Genomic DNA, 23741 nt, shown 5'->3' on the forward strand with positions numbered 1-23741 from the left:
TTGTGAAAACAAAGGGGAGAATAATGGAATGAAAAGGTTACTAGCAAATGGAAAATCAAGTTTCTGCCCATAGCTTTGCTTTGCTTACCTTTAAAAATGTATATTTTCATGGATAAAAAAAAAATGGTATATATTAAAGTGTATATGAGTAAGAGGTAGGGTTGATGTACTAAAACCTTTGTGTGGCATATAAAAATATGTAATTCCAATACTCTTGGGGGAAAAAACTATGTCCCTAATCATGATAGAACCAACTTTGTCAATGACCAGTCACAGGTAATGTGGCTGAGAACAGACTTAGATTATTACACCACATCAAAGATACAAGCTTTGAAACATTTAAACAAGGAACAAAATAATCCACGTCTAAACTTAATAGTACAACATCCGCATTACCATTTTAATTTGTGGTTAAAATAAATTATTTCATAATATTAAGAAGTATGGATGGTAACAGTTTAAATTCCAGTGGTTAAATGCATGATTTTCTTCTCAGTTCTATTCTGCTTTATTTATTATCAGACAATTCAAAAATAAAAAAAACCTCCATGCCAAATATTCATAAACAAGTGTCAAAGTTTAAGAACATGAATATGATTACACACTTATGTGCATATACATGATGTGGATGATTCATAACATATCAACAAGAACAACGGCTATGAGATCAACAAGAACCATTTGCTCCATTTTCTACTCAAAAAGAGGGCAGTTCGTATAGGATCTTTTGGAGATAAAACAGTATCACAGTTGATATATATGTGGCTCCAATTTGGGATTTCAATAAATTAAAAGAATTAGAAGTGGCCCAGGTTAAATTTAGAAAATCAATTTCAGCCTTACCCCCATGTCCATCTGCAGCAATATTGAAATTAGATGCAGCCCTTCCATCAATAAATATAAGGATAAAGAAAGCAATAGTTTTATATTATAGGAAACTAGTTCTCATGCCTGATACTTAATCTGAGAAAATAATGCCATCAAGAAAAATGCATTGAGAATAGATGGATAGCAATAGCAATAGAAGTTAGACTTATATACTGCTTCATAGGGCTTTCAGCCCTCTCTAAGCGGTTTACAGAGTCAGCATATCGCCCCCACAGTCTGGGTCCTAATTTCACCCACTTCGGAAGGATGGAAGGCTGAGTCAACCTTGAGCCGGTGAGATTTGAACCGCCAAACTGCAGATAGCAGTCAGCTGAAGTGGCCTGCAGTACTACACTCTAACCACTGCGCCACCTCGGCTCTATAAATCTGTTCTACTCACACACAATTCTTGTTAGATCAGGAAATTCTGAGTGACATACAGTATTATATACTATTGAGATGCCACTTATTTTTTAAAGATTTTATCCAAGATAGAGAGCAGATATGTAAGCTTAAGTTAAATAAGTGGCACCAACTTTTTAAAGAAAGATAAGCAATGTCATAATATTTACAGTCTCTTATATCACATTCCCCGAGAATGTTGTTCCCCCATTCCCTTTAAAGAACTTCACTTTCAAACAGCCTATATGGATGGGAGATATAAAGGATTACTAAACACACAGATTTATGTAGTTGTAGTAACATGGCTTTTCCGGACTGGGGCCCAAAGTGTGCATGTAATCAAATGTAACAAAAAAAAATGTTTGGATTGTTTGCAATTAAGACACAAAAGCACTCCTTGACAAACATGGATGTATTTCACTGATATGATTGCTATAATGTTATATGTATAGTATTTTGCTAAAACCTATTGTTGCAAATAAATGTTTAAATGCAAAAATATGGGTGATTATCTTGAGATAAATCTAAATAGGTACTGAACATTTACCATTTATTTAATATTACTTCATAGATATCCTACAATGCATAGATTATATTGGAAATTATCTTTCTCCTCAAAAGTAAAGAAACATGCATTTTTGAAACAACCATTTTTAAGGAAAATATAATCTTTAGGAACTCCTCCTCCTCTCTTTCTACATGTTTGTCTTTAATGTTGCCTTTAATATAACTAATTTCACAATACTATTTTATTTATTTAAATATAATCAAGCTGTTTTAATTTTCTGTGCAGACAGAATATATACTTTTGAATTCACGCACCAGATAAATTATTTCTTTTAAGACGTAGAAATGAGACTCTTGAATTCTTTTGTGCTGATTTATGGCTCCATCTGTGTTGCATGTTTTCATGCAGGTGCCCTGGTGACTTGATATTTAAGACAAGTTTGTCATGTGTGAATCTTTTAATTAAAACATGAAAACTGAAGGAACCTACTCTTTAAGTGCAAACATTTTCCAATATTGCTATTTGCTAAGGTGCGTTCCACAATATATAAATACCTTTCACTGAAATGTAAAACAATAATTTATCTCATCCCTACAAAAATATTACTTATTCATCCTTTTCAAGAATTATTTTAAGATTCAAAAGGATTGGAATACGTAACTACATTTAGCATCAAAATAACAAATGTAGTTGTTAATAATATATAATAAAAAGGTATATGAACTGAAACAGTTAATGTTAGTAAAAGGTAAAACAAAAATGTTATAACAATCTCAATCTATTTTGGTTTCCTATTCAAAATACCTCCAAACAAGATAATTTAGGGTAATATGTATGTTCCCATGAGCCAATATCAAAATAATTATAGATCATATTGAACTGTTCTGACCCCCCCCCCCCCCCCGGTCCCACACCAACACACACTCCGAGCCAAAGATAAGTTACGGCATTTAATTAACAGACAGACAGGTCCTTGGCAGCAAACCGGCACAGACAAGCTTGGGCGCGCAATCCAGCACAGATAAGCCATGGCAGCAATCCAGCCTGCCAAGCTCAAAATAATGTTCTCCAACATTAGTTCCTGCGTTGACTTCTGCAAAAGCGGTGTGTGCAGAAGCAGTCCTTTTATAGTCTGGAGAGGAGCCTAATTACCACCAGCTGAGTGCAATTACCTCCTGTAACTGCATAATTGTTCCTTACGCCTATTAGCTCTCCGGTGCCAGGCATCTAGGAACAACTCCCTTGACTCCTCCACATTGCTGATGTCCGGATCACACTCCCTTGTCTCCTCCCCACTGGTCCAAGGTTCAGGCGCCTCCTGGTGGCCAACCAGCCTCTCTGTGCCCTGCTTGGAGTCGGAACCCTGTCCAGGGTCCTCCACATCCTCCAAAGTTGACCCATAGGGCCCCTCGCTGTCGGAGTCTGGTGGCAGCTCCAACAGCCCCTGCTGGGCCACAACACTGAACTAAATGGAATTTCACCACATTCAAGCCAAAAGTAATAGAAATAAAATACCTTATATGCAGCACCACCATGGATGATAGATTTGATGAAAATGCCAAGATCTGCTCCTGTCTCTCGAGATTTGTTGCCTTTTAAGCTCACGCCAAGTCCAGCTGAACCCGAATCATTCAAAGGAATTTCAAAAGTCAATTGCTCTGTTGCCTCGAATGAGAAAATGTTGCAACATGGTTCTCCTTTCTGTTGGATGAATAGAGAAAGCAAAACACGTTGACTAAAAATAGCAGGTACGGTAAGTACTTTTCCCCCCTGATCATACAAGATTAAGAACGGAGAGGAATACCTCAACAGGTGGATTTTAACTACATTTTAATTGGGAATCAGAATAAAAAGTCCGTCTTGAAAGGCAGGTCAAACAACAGTCATTTCGAAGTATTTCAAAATTTTGCAATTTAGAAGTAAATAGTGATAAGAGGCAAACTAACTTCTTATCATGCAGCCCTGAAGGAATCATTGGAGCAGTCATGTATTCTCCGAGTCATTAAGAAGAGTGATAGCATTAGCAGGGGAAATAACTATGATGTCATACAAGAACAGCGAGAAGTCTGGTGATTAGGGCAGTGATGGTGAACTTTTTCTGGCTCGCGTGTCAAAAGTGGGGGGGAGTGCAGGGGGATCGTGCACGGGCTTGCCACACCCATAATGCTATGTGCATGACCCCAGTGCTCCCCCCACATTTTTGGTATGCTTCTTGCCCTCCCCAGGCTCCAGTGGCTTTATAGGAGCTTGGGGAGGGCAAGAAGAGCCTCCCCTGCCTCCCGGAGGTCCTCCGGAGCTTCCCTTAAGCCTCCAGAGCATGAAAAACTGCACCTACGGGCAAACTGGAAGTTCAGGAGCAGATTTCCGGTTTGCTCATAGGGCTGGTTTTAGCCCTACGGAGCCCAGGGGCCTTCAGGGGGCTTCCCCAAAAGCTCCGGAGGGCTAAAACTGCCTCTATGAACAAACCGGAAGTATGTTCCCGAACTTCCAGTTTTCCCGTAGGGCCGTTTTTTTGCACTCTGGAGGCTTCAACCCTCCATAGGGTGAAAAATGGCCTCAAAAGAAGGCCGAAGATAGCTGGCCAGCGCCCGCATGCACATTGGCCAGCTGACAGGGCAACACTTTGTGGCTCCATGTGCCGCCTGTGGCACATGTGCCATAGATTCGCCATCACAGCATTAGAGCCATCAACTGTTTCATATCATTTATAGTACTTACAGCATGTCAATTCATTAAAACGTTTAAAATGTTTTAAATATGTTGATCATCACATGATTGATATTTACTATTTTAGGGCAATTGATTATTTTAGATGTGTTAGCATTTTCCCCAACTAACAGTGAAAGCTTATGCTTTATTAATTGGAAAAGGTGCTTTCGGATTACTGATGTTATACTACCCTAGATTAACATGAGTCTTGACCTACAAGATACACTATTTTATGCTGTTTTCTATTTAATAAATATGTTAATAAACAGGTATTTCATATTTTATACCCAAAAATTTCAGGCAGGAGGAGGGTAGTAGGGGACACTGCAAACCTTTCTCCCTTTATTTTATTGACAAGCTTTGTCTTTATTGCATATGATGTATTTCACAGCCATTTTTATTGCTCTTTGTTCAAATTTCTTACATTCACTTTATGATTTTTGCAATCAAGAATCCGGTAAGAAACTCAATCTCCATATATATATAGGATTTATAGGATTTCACTTTCTTAGAACTCCCTTTATGGAAATGCCACTCATATCAGTGAGCAAATAACACATCCAACAATATTGCAAATTAAAACTGTTTATTTTTGTTCCTGGGAAAAACAAAGTAAACAACAAGTCTTCAATTTGAAAAGCATGTTATTTCAAAGAAAGAAAAAAGTCAGGCTCTACTGAACTATAAATGTCAATTCGTATGTAACAAGAACAAATATTTCATTTATTTAATGAATGCATCCTGTTTAATTGGAAAACATAAAAATAATTTGATGCTGATATTAATAATATGCTGTTGTATAATCAAACAGCCTATCTCTGTTTTTTTTTTATATACCCAAAGCTAGTCTCAAAAATGAAAGATGCATGTACACTATGTACTTTTTAAACATTTAAAGACAGAATTGTATAATTAGTATTTTAGAAAATAAGGTGTAAACTAATATAATGTGCCATATGAAAGCTTGAAATTATTTTAATAAGAAAAAAAAACACAAATGACTGCCTTGTATAAATAGATCTGTTGATATTTAAGCCTCATGATGTCAGTTGTGGGATGTCCTGTCATAAACCACAACAATGGTTATCAAATAAATGAATCAGAAAAATAATTATTATGAATGCCTCATAATAATTGCTTTGTTGATCTCTTCCTCCTTGACTTATCTAAAGAATTTTATGGAGATCATTCCAAATTTTGTGTGAATTTAATATAAACTGTAATATTCAGCACCTTCTCTCCTTTCCAAATTACAATGGTCTATAAGGAGAAAGCCTCAGAAATGAAAGTAGCTTAACTTTAAAGGAAAATTAAGTCCTGAATATTAATTGGACTCAGTTTCCAAGATACAGCTTCAAGTCAAAATTGCATCGAAATAATTCAAAATTACGACGGGGATGTGCGATTATGCTCCATACGTTTTCTTCAAAATGTGATATAGCAATGAGAATGGGGCCACACCAATCATCATAAACTTATCTTTTTATTGATAGCAATAAGAGCAATTAAGAGCCGAGGTGGCGCAGTGGTTAGGGTGCAGTACTGCAGGCCACTTCAGCTGACTGTTATCTGCAGTTCAGCGGTTCAAATCTCACCGGCTCAAGGTTGACTCAGCCTTCCATCCTTCCGAGGTGGGTGAAATGAGGACCCGGATTGTGGGGGCGATACGCTGACTCTGTAAACCGCTTAGAGAGGGCTGAAAGCCCTATGAAGCGGTATATAAGTCTAACTGCTATTGCTATTGCTAATAACATAACTTTCCATTCATGTATTGGTTTTTCATGTAACATATTCATGCTTTTTGCATGAAAAGCTGACAAACACTAACTTCATATTAAATGACAAGATACCATCTTCAGTGAATTTTTTCCTAACAAGCAAACTATGCAGGTTTCCTAAGAAACATCTTGACATAGCAGTTTATTTCTATATCGTATTTTATTTGGATAAGTGCATCTGTTAATTTTGTTAAGTTGCAGTAAACTGCTATTTTTTTCTTTCCTTTTCCACTAGTGCAGTAAAAAGTAACGGCAATACTAAGTTAAATCAATATATGTATTGCAATGCCATTCTATAAAAATATTTTGTATAACTATTTATACTCTATAGTTTCAGTTTCAGTTTTATTAAACTTGTATGCCGCCCTATTCCCAAAGGGACTCAGGGCGGCTAACAAACCGATAGGGAAAGGGGACAATACAAAAAACGAATGAAACAAGACAGGATACAGAGACAAATTAAAACTACACAAGAGTCAACAATTCGAGTGGGGCTGGGAACTCATCAGCCCCAGGCCTGCCGGAACAGCCAGGTCTTGACGGCTTTGCGGAAAGCCTGAAGGGTGGTGAGGGTCCGAATCTCCATGGGAAGATCGCTCCAGAGGGCCGGAGCAGCCACAGAGAAGGCCCTCCTCCGGGTGGTCGAGAGTCGACACTGGCTAGCTGATGGAACCCGGAGGAGGCCTAATCTGTGGGATCTAATTGGTCGAAGGGAGGTAATTGGCAGGAGGCGGTCTCTCAAGTACAATATACAGTATATACTTTTCATCATAATTTTTGTACTTTAATTTATAATTAACTGTTCAATATGAATATTCTAATATTTATTTCATACATATAAAAACTTGTCATAACTAATAGAAGCCATTGCTGGCTTCTTTCCAAATAATACTTTTCTTTAAAAATTAAAAAGTACAATTTAGAAAAGGATGCTAAAAACAACTTCAAGTACAACTTTGCTCCTACAATGTAGCCATATAATTAAATTAAAAAAAAAATTTCAATAATAAAATTTGCAATTTTGTGTCCTCTAGTGTTTCACACTTCTACTAAGATTTATTAGTTTATTAAAATGGAATTATTGCTCAGATTAGCTCTTTGAATCAATATTTTGATTCAAAGATCAGATCTTTTGATTATTCAGAATACTAGCTGTAGAGAAATAGTTGTTAAATGTGCTGGAGTGAAATGACAAATATAAATATACTGAATCATTTTCAAACACTAGATTGCTGATAGCTCTCCACTAATGCTAAGTTTCTTATCCGTAACATTTCAGAATTACTTATCCCTTTAGAAAAGAGTCTGGAAATGATCTGCTGATCAAATAACTTATGAGAGCATCTACTCATTTTTTGTTGCATGATTAATACTGAATGTATATACCAACATATAACAGTTAATTTATAGATCATATTGAAAAATTGTAAAAAGTACAGCCTCAAAACTCCTCAGAGGAGGAATATGCATTAAGTCATCTGTTCTGACCCCCCCTTCGGTCAAGTAATGAAAGCCAAGACAAACTTAAATGGAATGTCCTTTAATAACAAGACCAGAATCTCGGTGGCTGAAAGCCAAACAAACAAACAGATAAGGATCTTGGCAGCAACTCAGACAAACCTTGGCAGCAATCCAGCCTGCCAAGTTAGTTTCTCTTTAGTCCAAGCATTGACTTCTGCAAGAAAGGCGTGGCACAAGCAGTCTCTTTTATAGTCTGGAGAGGAGCCTAATGACCATCAGCTGAGCGTAATTACCTCCTGTAATTAAGTAGTTATTCTTGATGCCGAGTAGCTCTTCGACAGCGTGCATCCCAGAACAACTCACTGTTGGTTTCTGGATCACTCTCTCTTGTCTCCTCCACACCAGGTGACACACCTCAGGTGTCACCTGGTGGCCAACCAGTCTCTCTGCACCCTGCTCGGAGTCGGAACCCTGTCCAGGGTCCTCCACATCCTCCAGGGCCGACTCATTGGCTCCCTCGCTGTCTGGTTGCAGCTCCAACGGCTCCTGCTGGGCCACAACAGCCATCTCACCAACTCTTTACAAATGATGAGTCAAATCCTTGGGACAGTTTGCCTAAGAGTTTCATCTAGTCCCCCGCTCCCCCTTCAAGTACAATAATTAAGCTTATCAAAAGCTACAGAGGTGCTGAAGGGTTCATTTAGAAGAGAAAACCCTTTTTCAGAGTAACTCACTACAACTGGACAACTTTGCAGCCAAATCAAGTTTTATGAATGCCAGTTTTTGATAGTAATATGAAGAAGTCTGTTAGGCCTAGTATGAACAGAGCTACCTTCTGTTATTCATTAAAGCAGTCTCTCTTTTTTCAGGCTTTCACAAGAGCCTGGAAAAAAAATGTCTCATTCACTTTAATTGATCAGTTCCTTAAAATGGCCAAAATTGTTTTTTTCAAAAGGTTTTCTGGGGGGGGGGGGAAAGAGAGGCTGCTTTAATGAATAGCAAAGAGGTGCTGTATTTGTAAGAAATCCAAAGGTTTCTTTATTGGAGATGTTTTAGAATGGGCATAATATTAGTAGGCACAGCTTCCAGTATAAAGTTCACTATTTGAGATAAGTTCTTCTACTGCCTTGCAACTTATTACTCTTGCACCCTGAACCCCAAGTAGACCGACTTGCCTGAACGTAATCCCAACATTTACTCTCTTATCTTTGTCCTGCAGGGTAATTACTGATGGCTCAACTTCTTCAGGGCTATCAAATGATAGTTTGGCATATATCTGGAAAAGGATTACTGTAGGCTGCATAAAGTGTGGACTGTATTTATTTCAGTTAATCCCATGTTAGTTGCTAAATGCAGTATTAGAGGAATAAGTCTTGCCTAAGGCATTAGATCTCACACTTCATCTGTTCTGCTCCAGACTGATGTGTCTTCTCCACGTTATTTCCTCTTTTAATGTAGTGGTAGTGACTTTGTCCCATTCTTTTTTTTTCCCCCATTCATTTTCAGGAATAATTCAAGGGAAATTGTTCCAACTCAACAAATGTAGAAAGAGAGAAAGATTGGAAAGGTTCCATTCTGTAGCTGGCACACAACTAGTATAGCTTTATGTTCTGACCCCCACCTTGTCCGTTCAGAAACTAAAGGCAAACAGAACGTTCAAATAAATGTTTTTATCAGTCCCGGCTCTTGCTGGCTGCGAGCCCAAAATAAATACAGATAAATGCTCTGGCAAAAGTCCTCACTCATAAACTGCTACAAAACAGGATTATATAAATCAAGTCACTTATCCAAGTGCTTTTTCTCTATGGTTGCACACAAACGGAGAGCTTGACTAGAACAGGAATGGAACGTTGACTTCTGCAACTAGGGCGTGGCACCATCAGTCTTTTATCCGCAGAAGGAGATCCTAACGAGCCACAGCTGCTCGTTATCATCCCCTGTGAGTCCTCAATTGCTCCTTATGTCGGTCAGCCCTTCTCCTGCGTGCATCCCGAAACAACTCAAAGGAGGTTTCTGTGTCAGCCTCTCTCACTGATCCAAGGCTCAGTCATTACCTGGGGACCAACTAGTCTCTCTGAGTCCTGCTCGGAGTCAGAACCCTCCTCCAGGCCTGACTCATAGGGCCCCTCGCTCTCAGAATCTGATAGCAGCTCCAAAGGCTCCGGCCGAGCCACAACATCTTTATAGCCTTTTTGTTGGCGCATTGAGGACCCCAAATGAGGGTAGATGCAATTATGTTGAAGACTATACAAATTGCTGAAGGACAAATCTCTCAATGTTATTAGCCATGGAAACAGTCCACTCTATGTACTAGGTGCACATATGCAACAAGAGTGGAACTCTGCCCTGACCATCTATTTGTGGGTTTCCTAGGTGCCTTTGCATAGGCTATTCTATGAGATGGAATGTTGGCTACATAGGCTCAAAGCAGATCCAGCTGGATTACTCTCATGTTCTCACACATTGATTTGACGAGTCCTGTAAGTTTCATGTCACTTATGAGCTGAAGAAGCTTCTTGGATGAGAAGCAAAAAGTCTTCAAAGGAAAAAATGGAACGTCCAGTTGCCTCTTGAAAAAGCACCTTTGGGTCACCCCTGACCTGGATGAATGAGAATCTCCATAGACATTCATGGCAATTATTACAATACATATTGCAAGGCCATAGGCTTGATCATGGCACATTTGTTTTGATACTTCATAGCATTGAGTTAGTAACTATCATAATACCTCTCTTTGTCTTCTTGCAGGATACAGCTGTGTTCATCCTTCCCCTGTTCCATAATGCCTCTTTCTCAGTTGTGAAGGTTCAGAGGCTATTCAATCTGCAGCCTGAGAATTGTTTTAAGTTTAAGGAGGTGCAGAATATTATTTGCTTCTGACAATGGTTTACTAGGCCTGCTTTTAGATTCTCTTCTGGAAAGTTGATTTCTCCATAAGCTCCTGTTGCATTGCCTCCGTTTCTTAACCTAATAAATCTTCATCTTTTCTGAAGCCACTCACACTGATCTAATCCTTTGACCTTCTCATCAGGCACTACTACAGATTTGCACTCCCGTGGATAATGGCTTAGTCAAGAGTCCTTATCAATTTTCAAAAGGGTCAGGAACACCACAATTGAGAAATACAGAAAGACCAGCATCAAACAACATGTTGCTGCATTTTAAAGTCTAAAAATTTGCATTGCTTGATGTAGAAATTGAAATTTTCAGGTAAGATTTGTCTGCATTTCTATTTCTGCTTTTAAAGAAATGACTCCTCTGGCTCAGATGTAGAATCCTCCAACAGGTCCTCTTCAGAAGATGTGGGGAAATGGTACCCAATGTCAGAGGGTACCACTGGATCACTGATTGTTCTTGACACGGATCCTATGGAGCACAAGAACTAGTTGTGGGGATTGTGGGATAAAGAAGCTGACTACTCAAACAATGAGAAACGGTGATGGTACAGAGATAGTAAATAATGATTTCTAATGTCAAGGACATTTTCTTAATCATAGAACTTTCAAGTTGATTTTTATAATATGCTAGGTTTAGATCAGAGGTGGGTTCCTACCAGTTCGCACCTATTCGATAGAACCGGTTTGTCAAATCTACCGAACTGGTTAGAAGAGGTTCCACAGTGGACCCGGAAAGCAGGCCACACCTACAGAAGAGGCTCCAGAATTTTTTGAAACCCACCACTGGTGGGTGTGTAATGTCCCGCAGTTATCTACGTATTAATAATGATCTAGTAATATTTCCTTATACATTTTAGGGACCTTTCCTTACATAATTGGTGTTTTCTTTCATACTTTTGGATTTCTAATTTATGTTTCCGTTAGTTGGCAATTGCTAAAACCAATCCCATGTGAAAAAGTATTCAAAGCCTTCTTGATTTTGTCAATTTATTTATTCCTGCACATTGTAATATTTATTCATTTACATATCTCTGTTTTTCCACTGTTGTGCAAACACAATTCCAGCAGCTGCTAACATGTGTAAAATTAAATATATATTATACTTCCTTTCAAATAGCCATCAAAATATTTCTGGTTTTAATTCCATATCTTGCTTTATGATTGCTTCTAACCACTAACTTCTGAATAGCTACTTGGACCGACCTAAGTACTAATCCATAATTTCATATCCGGTCACATGGGTGGCAAGCCACTCCCACAAAGGAGGCCACACCCACAGAGTAGGTTCCAACAATTTTTGAAACCCACCACTGGTTTAGATGCTGAAAGGCATCAAAAAGCTAGAAATGAAAGAGCAGAACAAAGGGTTTATTCACCTCTTTCTTTTGAGCAGAGCGGTGCCAAGAAGCCTAAGAGTTAAGATTTGGAATGTCTTACTTCTAAAATCCAACAATAATCAGATGATCAAGCCTAAAAGAGATGAGGATCCATTACCAAGAAGCTCATGACTGCAAAATGACTTTCTTCTATCAAGAGATTTAACTCTTTAGAGATGGAATCAATTAGAAGTAACTTTTTAAATGCCACATGTGGGATACTAGTTCACAACATCAAGTTTTATTTAAAAGTTACAAGTATAACCACTTCATAGAGAAATGTTGTGGTCCAGCAGGAGCTGTTGGAGCTGCCGCCAGACTCCGACAGCGAGGGGTCTTATGAGTCGGCCCTGGAGGAGGTGGAGGACCCTGGACAGGGTACCGACTCCGAGCAGGGCGAGAAGAGACTGGTTGGCCACCAGGTGGCGGCGGAGCCTTGGATCAGAGGGAGTGTTCAGGAAAACACTTGTGAGTTGTTTCAGGATGCACGCCATCGAAGGGCTACTCGGCAGAAGGAACAACTGCGTAATTGTAGGAGATGATTGCGTTTAGCTGATGCTGATTAAGATCCTCTCCTGATTATAAAAGAGACTGTTTGTGCCACGCCCTGTTTGCAGGAGTCAACGTTCATGATTCAGAGAAACCAACTTGGAGAAGTGGTTTGCTGTGAGAGCTAGTTTGCATTGCCTAGGTTTGTAGTAATTGCTGCCAGAGTGCTTATCTCTTTGTTTATGTGGCTTTCAGCCAACGAGTCTTGACTGATTAAAAGTATTCTTATTTACGTTTGCTTTTGGCTTTCGTTCCTGGACGGAGAAGGGAGGTCAGAACAGAGAACCTTATGCATGAATCACAGAAACCATGAAGAATATTTAATATTCACTTATGTGTAGTGAATATTTTATTATTATTTTACTTGGTAACCAACATGGCATGTCCCAAATATTGGGAACACAATGGCTGATATTGTCATTCTCCATTCTACCTCATCTATTTTTTCTTTCAACATTTCATACTGCTGACTTGAGAGACCGCCTACTGCCAATTACCTCCACGCGACCTATTAGATCTCATCGATTAGGCCTCCTCCAAGTTCCATCTGCCGGTCAATGCCGACTGGCAACTACGCGGAGGAGAGCCTTCTCGGTGGCAGCTCCGACCCTATGAAACGATCTCCCCGTGGAGATTCGCACCCTCACCACCCTCCAGACCTTCCGCACAGCCCTCAGAATCTGGCTATCCCGTCAGGCCTGGGGCTAAGACTGTAACCCGCCCGAATGGTATGAATGTTGTGTTTTTTAATTATGTATTGTCTTATATGTTAAAAGTGTGTCTCCCCCTCCCCCTTGGATTGTGAGCCGCCCTGAGTCCCCCCAGGGAAAAGGGCGGCATATAAATAAACTTCTACAATTCTACAATTCTACAATATATATCAGAAGAGGCGCAAAAGAAAACTGAAGTAATACAATACCAATACAATGTATATTAATACATTCTGACCAAAGTAACATAAAATAAATGAGTTTTCAGAAAGCACTAACGCAATATAGTCATGCTAAATGATATAAGAATACTATAAAAACATGCTAGAAAACACTAAGCAACTTTACTGATAAACCATGTGAAATACCTCATTTACAAGTGGTTTGGACTTCATCTCATTAGGCAAAAGAAGATTTGCAAATATATTTTCAAGAGTATTTTCTCCACCCATTTTATACTATTTGTCATTACCTGACAATTCTGCTGTCCAAAGCCACTGCAAATAATTGTAGTTGTAAAAATGCAATCCCTTATTACATTCAGGGTATATTAAACTTGACAAGTGGACTTGAATGGATTGCAGAATAAGATTTTTTGAATTTAAATATAATGTGATTTTACACATGCCAGTAAATCAAAACTGTAATAAATACTTTTATTATTTGTACTGGCTGCAATCTGTCAATGCACCAATAATTTATTAAAGCAATGCAAATTTCTGTATAAATAATACTGGTTCATATAAAGAACAGATTCATGAGGAAATATTTTTCTTGAAAAGATTAAGAAATCAAATGATGACCAGTTATCACTACCAATAAAATTATACACCTACCTCTTACAATACAATTATATTAATTAACAATTAATTGAAACAATTGTATACACCACCTCTTCCTAGCATTGGAAACAAAAATCTGTTTTCTGAATTTTTAAGTACAGATCTTTAATTCACTTCTTCCACACTCTCTTAAAACACAATTCTGGTTTGATTAATTCATATATTATCTGGATTCCCATCTTTTTGACAAGCTCTAAGTAAGACACATACCTACCATGCTCTTTTACTGTAAACTGTTCTGTATACTTTGAAAATGAAAACATCCCGTAGTTAAGATTTATTATTATAAATAAGAGAAGAGCGGAGGTGGCGCAGTGGTTAGGGTGCAGTACTGCAGGCCACTTAAGCTGACTGTAATCTGCAGTTCAGCAGTTCAAATCTCACCGGCTCAAGGTTGACTCAGCCTTCCATCCTTCCGAGGTGGGTGAAATGAGGACCCAGACTGTGGGGGCAAGTTCCTGACTCAATTTGCTAAAAAAAAAACAGTAAACCGCTTAGAGAGGGCTGATAGCCCTATGAAGCGGTATATAAGTCTAATAAATAAATAAATAAATAATTATTTTGTTTTTACAAACAATTTGTTAGAAATATTTTTACGAAACAGAAATAGCCACAGAAAAGAGCAGTGTTGAATCTCAATTTTTAAAAACATTTTCTTTCAACTGTTGTTTGATTTAGGCTAAGAAAGCTTCTAGAATTCTATGAGATTGCTATAGATTCAAATCAGACAACTGTAAATAGTTCCCAAATAATAGATAAATAATTCACTTTTCCTCCCTAGCTCTATACCATTTTTGTCATAGTAAGTCAAAACAGATTTTTGTAAGGGATGGCGGTCTACTTATTTTCCCTCTGTCCAAGTTTTCTTCTTAAACAGGTCAAGAAACTTTGTGTACCAGCAGATGACTTGACCATTTTTATTTAACAGAAGCTACAGTCCATTTGGGATTAGTATGACTCCTAACTCTGCTAATTTTGTTAACACAATTGTTGGAGGGCCAGGATGTGAAACTAACTTACAATGCATTATTTTAGAAATCCTTAGTTTCTGTCCCAGCAAAATGCGCATCTGGTCTTTGCTAGCCATTATTTAAAAATGAAATGAAACATATTCTCTGCCACATAAATCCTTCTCTGTCCAGATGATTTTAATGTATGATCAATACTATCTAAAGCTTCTTTCTCCCCTGAGACCACTTTTCAATTAAATCTTATTTAATCTAAGAATACAAACAACTCATTGACCACTGTACTGTCTAACTGTGAATTTACGGTAATCTAATGCACATCTCCCTTGACAGAAGGGCTACCTTAGTTATCTTTATTGTTCTGGGGGCCAAAAAAGCCTTCACAAAGCCAGGAAGGAAACATCATCTATTTAACACAGCCAGAGACTTTTTACTAACTGTTAGATGTCCTTGACCAGCACACACAACCGTGGCCTCTAGCATGTGTGCTGGCTGCCCTCTTGCCTAACTGCTGGGCTCTGATAAGAGAAACATATTCCCCTGGGTGCCATTCAGATCTGAGAGCAAAAGGCAATGGACTTTAAAACGTATCATTTTCAAAGGCTTATGAATTCACACTCCCTGGGTATTCTTTTCCAAAGGAAAAGCATGTGATTCAAACAAGCAGGATCTTGAATCCACGATAACCATTAGCTTAGATAAATATTGAGAAATAAATTTTTGCTCTTACGTTCACTATACTATTGTATTTCTGATTTTTATTTAAAGTGTTGAACACCCAGAAACAATTTGGTGGTATTTGTAAAACGTTTCATGAAATTAATATGATAATGTTGGTAGAATGGATCTGATTCTGAACGTTATCCAATGTGTCTTCTCTCAAAATTACGGTAGCGTCCAGGCGTTCCGATCTAGACTAGGTACTGCAACACGTAAAGAAATGAATCTAATTCTTTTCTTTCCACCAAATAATCCTCTCTTCCTAAAGGCAAGTATTATATCATTCAATTCAATTCAATTTATTAGATTTATAGGCCGCCCAATCCCGGAAGACTCCGGGCGGCGTACAAAGAGCAAGAAAAGAAAAACAAAATAAAAATAAAAAATAATTTAAAAATTCACCAACACGCATACATTCTGATCGGGGCTGGACCCTACATAATAAGGTCAACAGCCCCAGGCCTGCTGGAATAGCCAGGTCTTAACAGCTTTTCTGAAGGCCATGAGGGTGGGTGAGGTCCGGAGCTCTGGGGGTAGTTGATTCCACAGGGTCGGAGCAGCCACAGAGAAGGCTCTCCTCCGAGGCCCCGCCAGCCGGCACTGTCCGGCTGACGGCGTCCCAAGGAGACCCACCCTGTGGGATCTTATCGGCCGTTGGGAGGTATGTGGCAGTAGGCGGTCTCGCAAATACGCTGGTCCTGAGCCATGTAGGGCTTTAAAGGTAATGACCAACACCTTGAATTGTGTTCGGAGACCAATTGGCAGCCAGTGCAGCTCACGGAGGATAGGTGTAATATGGGTGTATCTCGGTACACCCAATATCGCTCGTGTGGCTGCATTCTGGACTAGCTGTAGTCTCCGAACGCTTTTCAGGGGTAGCCCCATGTAGAGCGCATGAATATTGTAAAAGCAAAACATTCGTATTGGTTTATTAATTCATTAGTAATAACTGAGTTTCAGTCCTGTCTTAAGCATGAAGTCAATTGGATGACTTTGGGCAAGTCCCTTCCTCTCAGTCCTAGGAGCCAAGCATGAAAAAACATTTTCAAAAAAAAACCTTGGCAAGACAATTGCAGGTACTAGTCCAAGCATTTTCCAGGAGCCAAGATGAACTCAAAGACGGGGAGGGGGAAAAATGACCTAGCCCTCTTTCTCAGACACCCATATGTCTCAGGGTTCACCGACAAAACCGCGCTCGACTGAACCGCATCTGACTAAACCGTGTCGCTGACGTCATCAAAAGGGCGACAACAGTGCGAAGACAGAAGCATGCTGTAAACCCTAAACCTAAAATTAACCCCTAAACCTAAACCTAACCCCCCTAAACCTAATCCTAAACCTAAACCTAACCCTTAATGTAACCCTAAACCTAACCCTAAACCTAACCCTTAACCTAACCCTAAACTAATCCTAACCCTTAACCTAATCCTAAACCTAACCCTAACCCTAAACCTAACCCTAATCCTTAACCTAACCCTAAAGCTAACCCTAAAGCTAACCCTAAACCTAACCCTTACCTTAAGTTGAATCGGCTTGCTTTCAAAGAGCTATTTAAAGCGCCCTTCTTTCTCCGCGCTGGCTGTTGTTGCCCTGTTGATGACGTCAGCGACGCGGTTTAGTCGAGCGCGATTTTGACGGGTCACGATGTCTCAGACAATTTTTTTTAACTCAAACCCTATAGTGAAACGATGCCTGTTGGTTTCAGGAAAAAAATCTATGCAGTTTTCTGACAACAGAAGTTGTCTTTGCCTCCTTCCAGGGTGTTTTTGGACTTCTTAGCCTAGGGGGTCTAGTATACTCGGGAGATCTGCCATTCAAGTACTAATCAGTGCCAACATCCCCACCCCTACTTTAGTTCCTGAGTCTAGGCGCTGTCACCAGCCTAGGCAGTCATTTAACAAGGTCCTTAAAAAGCAATTGTGAGGCTGTGGGTATCTTTGCTGCTTAAGCAGTAGAGGAAGATTGCAACCTGCCTTTGATCTCATTTTACCTAAACAACAAATCTAAGAAGTGGATTACTGAGAGAACCTGCCTTGCCAAAGGCTATTATCCCAACAGAAGACTTCATGGTGCCCCAAACCAAAAACTCTATCAGGTGTTCAACAAAACAAAAAAAAAAACTGAAATCCTTGGCCTAGGCCTAGGACCTGGATATCTCCGTGACCGCCTCCTGCCACATACCTCCCAGCCTCCAATAAGATCTCACAGGATGGGCCTTCTCCGGGTGACGTTGACTACACAATGTTGTCTGGCGGCTCCTCGGGGGAGAGCCTTCTCTGTAGCTGCCCCGGCCCTATGGAACGATCTACCCACTGAGATCCGGACCCTCCCCACTCTCTCGGCCTTCCGAAAGTCTACTAAGACCTGGCTGTTCCGGCAGGCCTGGGGCTGCTGATCTTTGATTGAGCTCCAGCCCCACTAAGATTGAGTGCATGTTGTGTTCTTTTAATTCGCTTTGTCTTTGTATTTTAAATTTTTTAATATTTTTAAATTGTTTTTATGTAAGCCGCCCGGAGTCCTTCAGGATTGGGCGGCATACAAATCCATTAAACCTTAACCTTAACCTTCCCATTGAATCAGTTCAGAATGAGTTTCATCGTCTTTAAAGACTCCATCAGGCTGCCAAGTTGTTTACTGAGTCTAGAGCAGCAGAAATCCACATTAATTCAACCCCCACCCCCCCCAAAGGTATATTTTAAGGGAGAAACATGTTTAGTGGGGTCTAATCTGTAAGAAAGTTAAAGCATTCCATTTATTTCCTAAGCCTTTCCTGGGAGCATGATTTGGCTCTATAAAAACTGAGTTTCTCCTTCTGATTCTCATACTGTGTACTATGTATATGTCTTGTGTTTAGACCCAACAGATCTAGAATCAAACTGTTCATTTAATTTGGGGTCTGTTCACACAGTACTTTCAGGAATTGACAATATTCTACCTTCTAAGCAGCCTCTGTTTAAGAGGAACCAATGATCTTCTGCCCACTGATTGGGAACTACAAACTTCCGTGCGAGCGATCGTGGGTGCGCCTCGGTTCACCCACGTAACACCTATCCTCCGCGAGCTGCACTGGCTGCCTATTGGTCTCCGGATACGCTTCAAGGCGCTAGTCGTCACTTATAAAGCCCTTCATGGTATTGGACCTGGGTACTTAAGAGACCGCCTGCTGCCAATTACCTCCACTAGACCGATTAGATCCCACAGATTAGGCCTCCTCCAAATTCCATCCGCCGACTGGCGACTACCCGGAGGAGAGCCTTCTCTGTGGCTGCTCCGACCCTCTGGAACGAACTCCCCGTGGAGATTCGAACCCTCACCACCCTCCAGGCCTTCTGCAAAGCCCTTAAAACCTGACTGTTCCGACAGGCCTGGGGCTAAAGAACTGTTGCCCCCGTCTCGAATTGGTATGACTGCTGTGTGTTTTTAATTATGTATTGTTTTGTGTTGTTTTTAATTTTTTTGTTTGTATCCCCCTTCCCTGGTTGAGTTGTGAGCCGCCCTGAGTCCCCTCCGGGGGAAAAGTGCAGCATATAAATAAAATCAACATTCAACATTCAACATTCCTGCCTCCTTGATTGTATATCTACTCAAACCACACAGTCCATTCTATAAGGCACAGCCATAATCACTTTCAGATTATGCGCCTTCGTATTCTTTAGTACACTGTAAGCATAAGTACTAAGTTCTGAGTTGACATTTGCTTTGTACTGTTCCATCCCTTAAAACTTAGAAAATGATGGGAAAATGTCAGATATTACGTATTTCTTCTACCTGAAGCTAAGGAAATGGTCGTAACATGCTGTACCCTTATATCAGAAGGAAAGAGGAAAGGGGAAAGTCCTTCAAGATTTGGCTGGTGGTATTCAATCTGATGTTAAGTTCCCACCACTTGTTGCAAAGCCACTCCTTGATCTCTCGGAGGCAATGTGAGTAAGACGTAGTAGACGGAGAAAGCAGCAGGGGACAGGGAGGTCTGCTCCAGGAGGGGAAGAACAGAACGAAGGGTGCAAACCACATTTCCTTATCTCTCTCTCATCATTTCTTTAGCCCACCTTACCAGCTATGAAATGATTGTTTACTTTTCCCTACTATTCCACTGCACAAACATGTTGCTTATGGTAACTCTTTGGAGAATAACCTCCTTGGCATTTCACATATATATGTGCAAGTATATCGATTCAAAAAATATAAGGAATTGTCTACTCAGTATCAACAGTTTTATTAAACTTTGCAATGTAAATGCATAATTTGAAATTGCCAGAGAACTCCAGTGACTATTGCAGTTGAGAACCTACATAATTACTTATTCTCCTTTAATGGAAAAATCTTAATCCTTTTCAGGATTTAAAAAACCCTAATCTTACAGTGAAACTTATGCTTTGAAAACTGCCCCAAATATTAAAAGGATATTAATGTATATGAAAGCGAAACCAATTATAGGTGAATATTAATATTCATTCACACTACTATGGGTGTGCATGAATGTATAATCTGGGTTTGTATTCCCATTTGTCTACAAAGTTCAGTGTCTCTGGACCGGATCCTCTCCCTTCACCCAATCATTCTCACAGGACTGTCGTGGTGGGAATTCAAATGAACGCTGTCTTGAGTTCCCAGGAGAAAAGATGCGATAGGAATGCAATGATAAATATAACCATCATTAAAACAAAGGCTTCTTTCACACTAATATTGCTTAGGACATTTTTACAGCTGCATTAAACTTGATAGTTTCCACTAAAAGAGTCTTACTTTCTTTGGAGCAAGAATAGAAACAATACTTAAATTGATTTTTTTTTTAAAGTAGGCTCATAATCAATCCTTCTTGGAAATGATAATCAAACTGATCTGAGTGGAACAGTTGAATATTTCTTCATTCTTCTTTTTGTTTAAGCAGAAATATATCAGGTTAATATTATCAGGTTAATATCAAACTGTTCCTTACCCATCCTCATAATCTTTAAATTATTTTCAGAGAAGTCAACTTGGTATTTATTATGTAGCTGAAAAACCAAATGCATTTTATAAAATATATTAATTACAAGGAAATCTGTAGTGTCTGATAATTAAGCAAATTAAAATAATACTGAATTTTGGAACCTACTACTAACCCCAGCTGTTACATTGTCAATAGCTGGCACGCATTATGGTAACATTTGGCTAAGTGGATAATAAGAGGAAAGTTTGTGATTGATACCAATTTTATTTTGCTGATCTCCTTTACAAAGGAGTTTTAAGATTCTCTCCGTCCTTTTCAAGCATTCTGAAATAATAATCTGGGTTTCACTGCTCTTACATTTCATATAGCAATTTGATATGTGTGTTTGGTGAACTTGTATTTAAGTAAGACCTATCGTTTAATCCAATCAACAATCATTATGCTTTGCTCCACAGGAAAGAAGTTTCACAAAAGAAGTTTCACAGGGCTGCGGCTGAAGTAAATAGCAATAGCAATAGCAGTTAGACTTATATACCACTTCATAGGGCTTTCATCCCTCTCTAAGCGGTTTACAGAGTCAACATATCGCCCCCACAGTCTGGGTCCTCATTTCACCCACCTCGGAAGGATGGAAGGCTGAGTCAACCTTGAGCCAGTGAGATTTGAACCACCGAACTGCAGATAGCAGTCAGCTGAAGTGGCCTGCAGTACTGCACTCTAACCACTGCACCACCTCGGCTCTTCTTAAAGGCTCAGGGCCGTTAGCAGTCAGTATATATTATGCCCTTTATTTTCCAGACTTTCTCCCCTGAACATATTATCTAGACTAAATTATCCTACTGCCCAGAAGACCACTAAAAGCAAAAATAATAATAATAATAATAATAATGTATTATTCCTCCCAAATATTTTCTGCCTGTAAAATATATACTTGTTTTTATGATAGCAAAAGGAATAGACAATACTATATTTAAAATTGAAAATCAAGACTACTACTAACATTTTAGCACCCAGTGTCAACGGTCCTAGTTACAGATTTAAAGTATGTTGCAGTATGCCTAAGCAATTGAGCCTTTTTTCAGCCAGTAGGTCATTAAACGTGCTCTGTTACATAGCTGTAGAATGAGTAAACAGAGCTATATTTTATATTGTATTAGGATTAAAATATCTTCGTTATTATGAGGACTAACACCTGTGCATCACTCTTTGAAAGAAATAAAAAGCAATTTAATTGAAGGCCAGATTGAAACTATCCAGTGTCCCCTGCCTCTTGAGATTGCAATTAAGCCAGTGAGGAGCAACTTGTCCACTTGAAAGAGAATTAATCCTTAGTTCATGGATTAAAATGTACACCCAGAAATTATAAATATAAATATAAAGATTCTAAGATGCCTTTGCTTGCTCATATAAAAATGCAGTTTCCTACAATGCTTTAAAATGCAACAGTGAAGCAGAGGGCTCACTATTTATAACCTAGAAGTAGTAAATTATACATCAATTACAGAAAAATATTGGGTTTCTGTCGTGATGGACTCTTGTGACGAGCCGATAGACAGAAAATGGAAGCAGTTAGCTTCCTCCCATAATTGGGGCATACCAGGGGTTGTGACACTAAATACATACCTACTTCCCTGGCTCAGCTGATAAGGAGGAGGACCTTGTGGCTTAGTGGTTAACACATCTGCCTAAGATGTAATGCAGCACAGGTTCAAATCCCAGTAAGGGTATGGCTAGCTGATGAGAGCTAAATAGCTTGAAATAGATCTATACTAGTCTCCCTTTATTTATTTATCAGAAGAAATATAACATATAGCTATATATATATATAGCTTCCAGGAGCTATAGCACGAAGCCTGAAGATGACGAATGAGACTTCGTCGAAACGTTGCCAAGACACTTCCAATTTTACGTGGGAGAAAACCCGAATAACCAAAGACCTACATACTAACTCCCGCGAAAACCTCAGAAAACAAACAAATTATCTATCTATCTATCTATCTATCTATCTATCTATCTATCTATCTATCTATCTATCTATCAATCAATCAATCATCTATGTTGTATTTGTGCTGATATATATATATATATATATATATATATATATATATATATATATATATATATATATTAGATTTTTTACAACCCCTGTTAAGCCCCAATTATGGGAGGAAGCTAACTGCTTCCATCATCTGTCCTTCGGCTCGTCACAAGAGTCCATCACGACAGAAACCCAATATTTTTACTGTTGCCTTTGTTATGCACAAATAAAACACACACACACACACACACACACACACACACACACACACACACATATAAAAACAAAGTAGGGATCTTTGTTACAAAGATCAACAGAAGATGTTCTCTTAAAGAGAACTAACAGGAAAGGGTCTTCTTCAGGCTATGGAATGCACTTTGGAAAGGGGTGTGTTTGGCTACAACTCTTCCGTTAATTGAGAAGATGAAAAAAAACTGCTTCATTTTTGCCAAGCTTTTAATTGTTAATTATTTTAATTAGCTTTAAGTTTGGCTTTTATTTTAACTGTTTCATTTTATTATAGTATTATATTTTTAGTGTTGAGCATTCATTATGTGGAGGGAGGACCTCCCCCTAAAGATACTGCTCACCCAAATGAAGCTGCCAACTCTCAAAACTGCAAGATGAAATTGTTTTTCACATTCCAAAGTTGGCTTAAATCTAGCGTTTCAGCAGACAAACAGCAAACTCCATTATCAATCCATCAAAAAGGATTGATTGATCATGGAATTATCAGTCTGGACTTAACAAAATTAAAAAGATACAAAATGTACGCATGCATGCTTACATATATACATATATTAAATCACTCTGTAGAATGTCTTACCTTTTTTTTAAGCAACAGAGGGTAACAACAAAGAGGAAATCAAGAGATTTACATTTTTTTTCTGCGATTGCAGTTACTCCAGAAAAAAAAAAGTCTTCTGAATACTAACAGAGGTTTTTTGTCACTTTATGGACTGTTTAGGCAAGTCAATTTCCAA

General features: G+C 38.9%; 1 protein-coding gene across 1 annotated transcript in view; it reads right to left on the reverse strand.

Annotated features, from left to right (window-relative positions):
* The window catches only part of PARD3B (par-3 family cell polarity regulator beta), a 609556-nt gene that overhangs the window by 402932 nt on the left and 182883 nt on the right, over window positions 1–23741 (reverse strand). Inside the window, exon 11 of the mRNA XM_032230967.1 lies at window positions 3293–3478. Coding sequence (XP_032086858.1) covers window positions 3293–3478 — 186 coding nt within the window. The remainder of the gene's footprint in view (window positions 1–3292; window positions 3479–23741) is intronic.

This window comes from Thamnophis elegans, chromosome 1 (genome assembly GCF_009769535.1).
Source record: "Thamnophis elegans isolate rThaEle1 chromosome 1, rThaEle1.pri, whole genome shotgun sequence".
Lineage (NCBI taxonomy): Eukaryota > Metazoa > Chordata > Lepidosauria > Squamata > Colubridae > Thamnophis > Thamnophis elegans.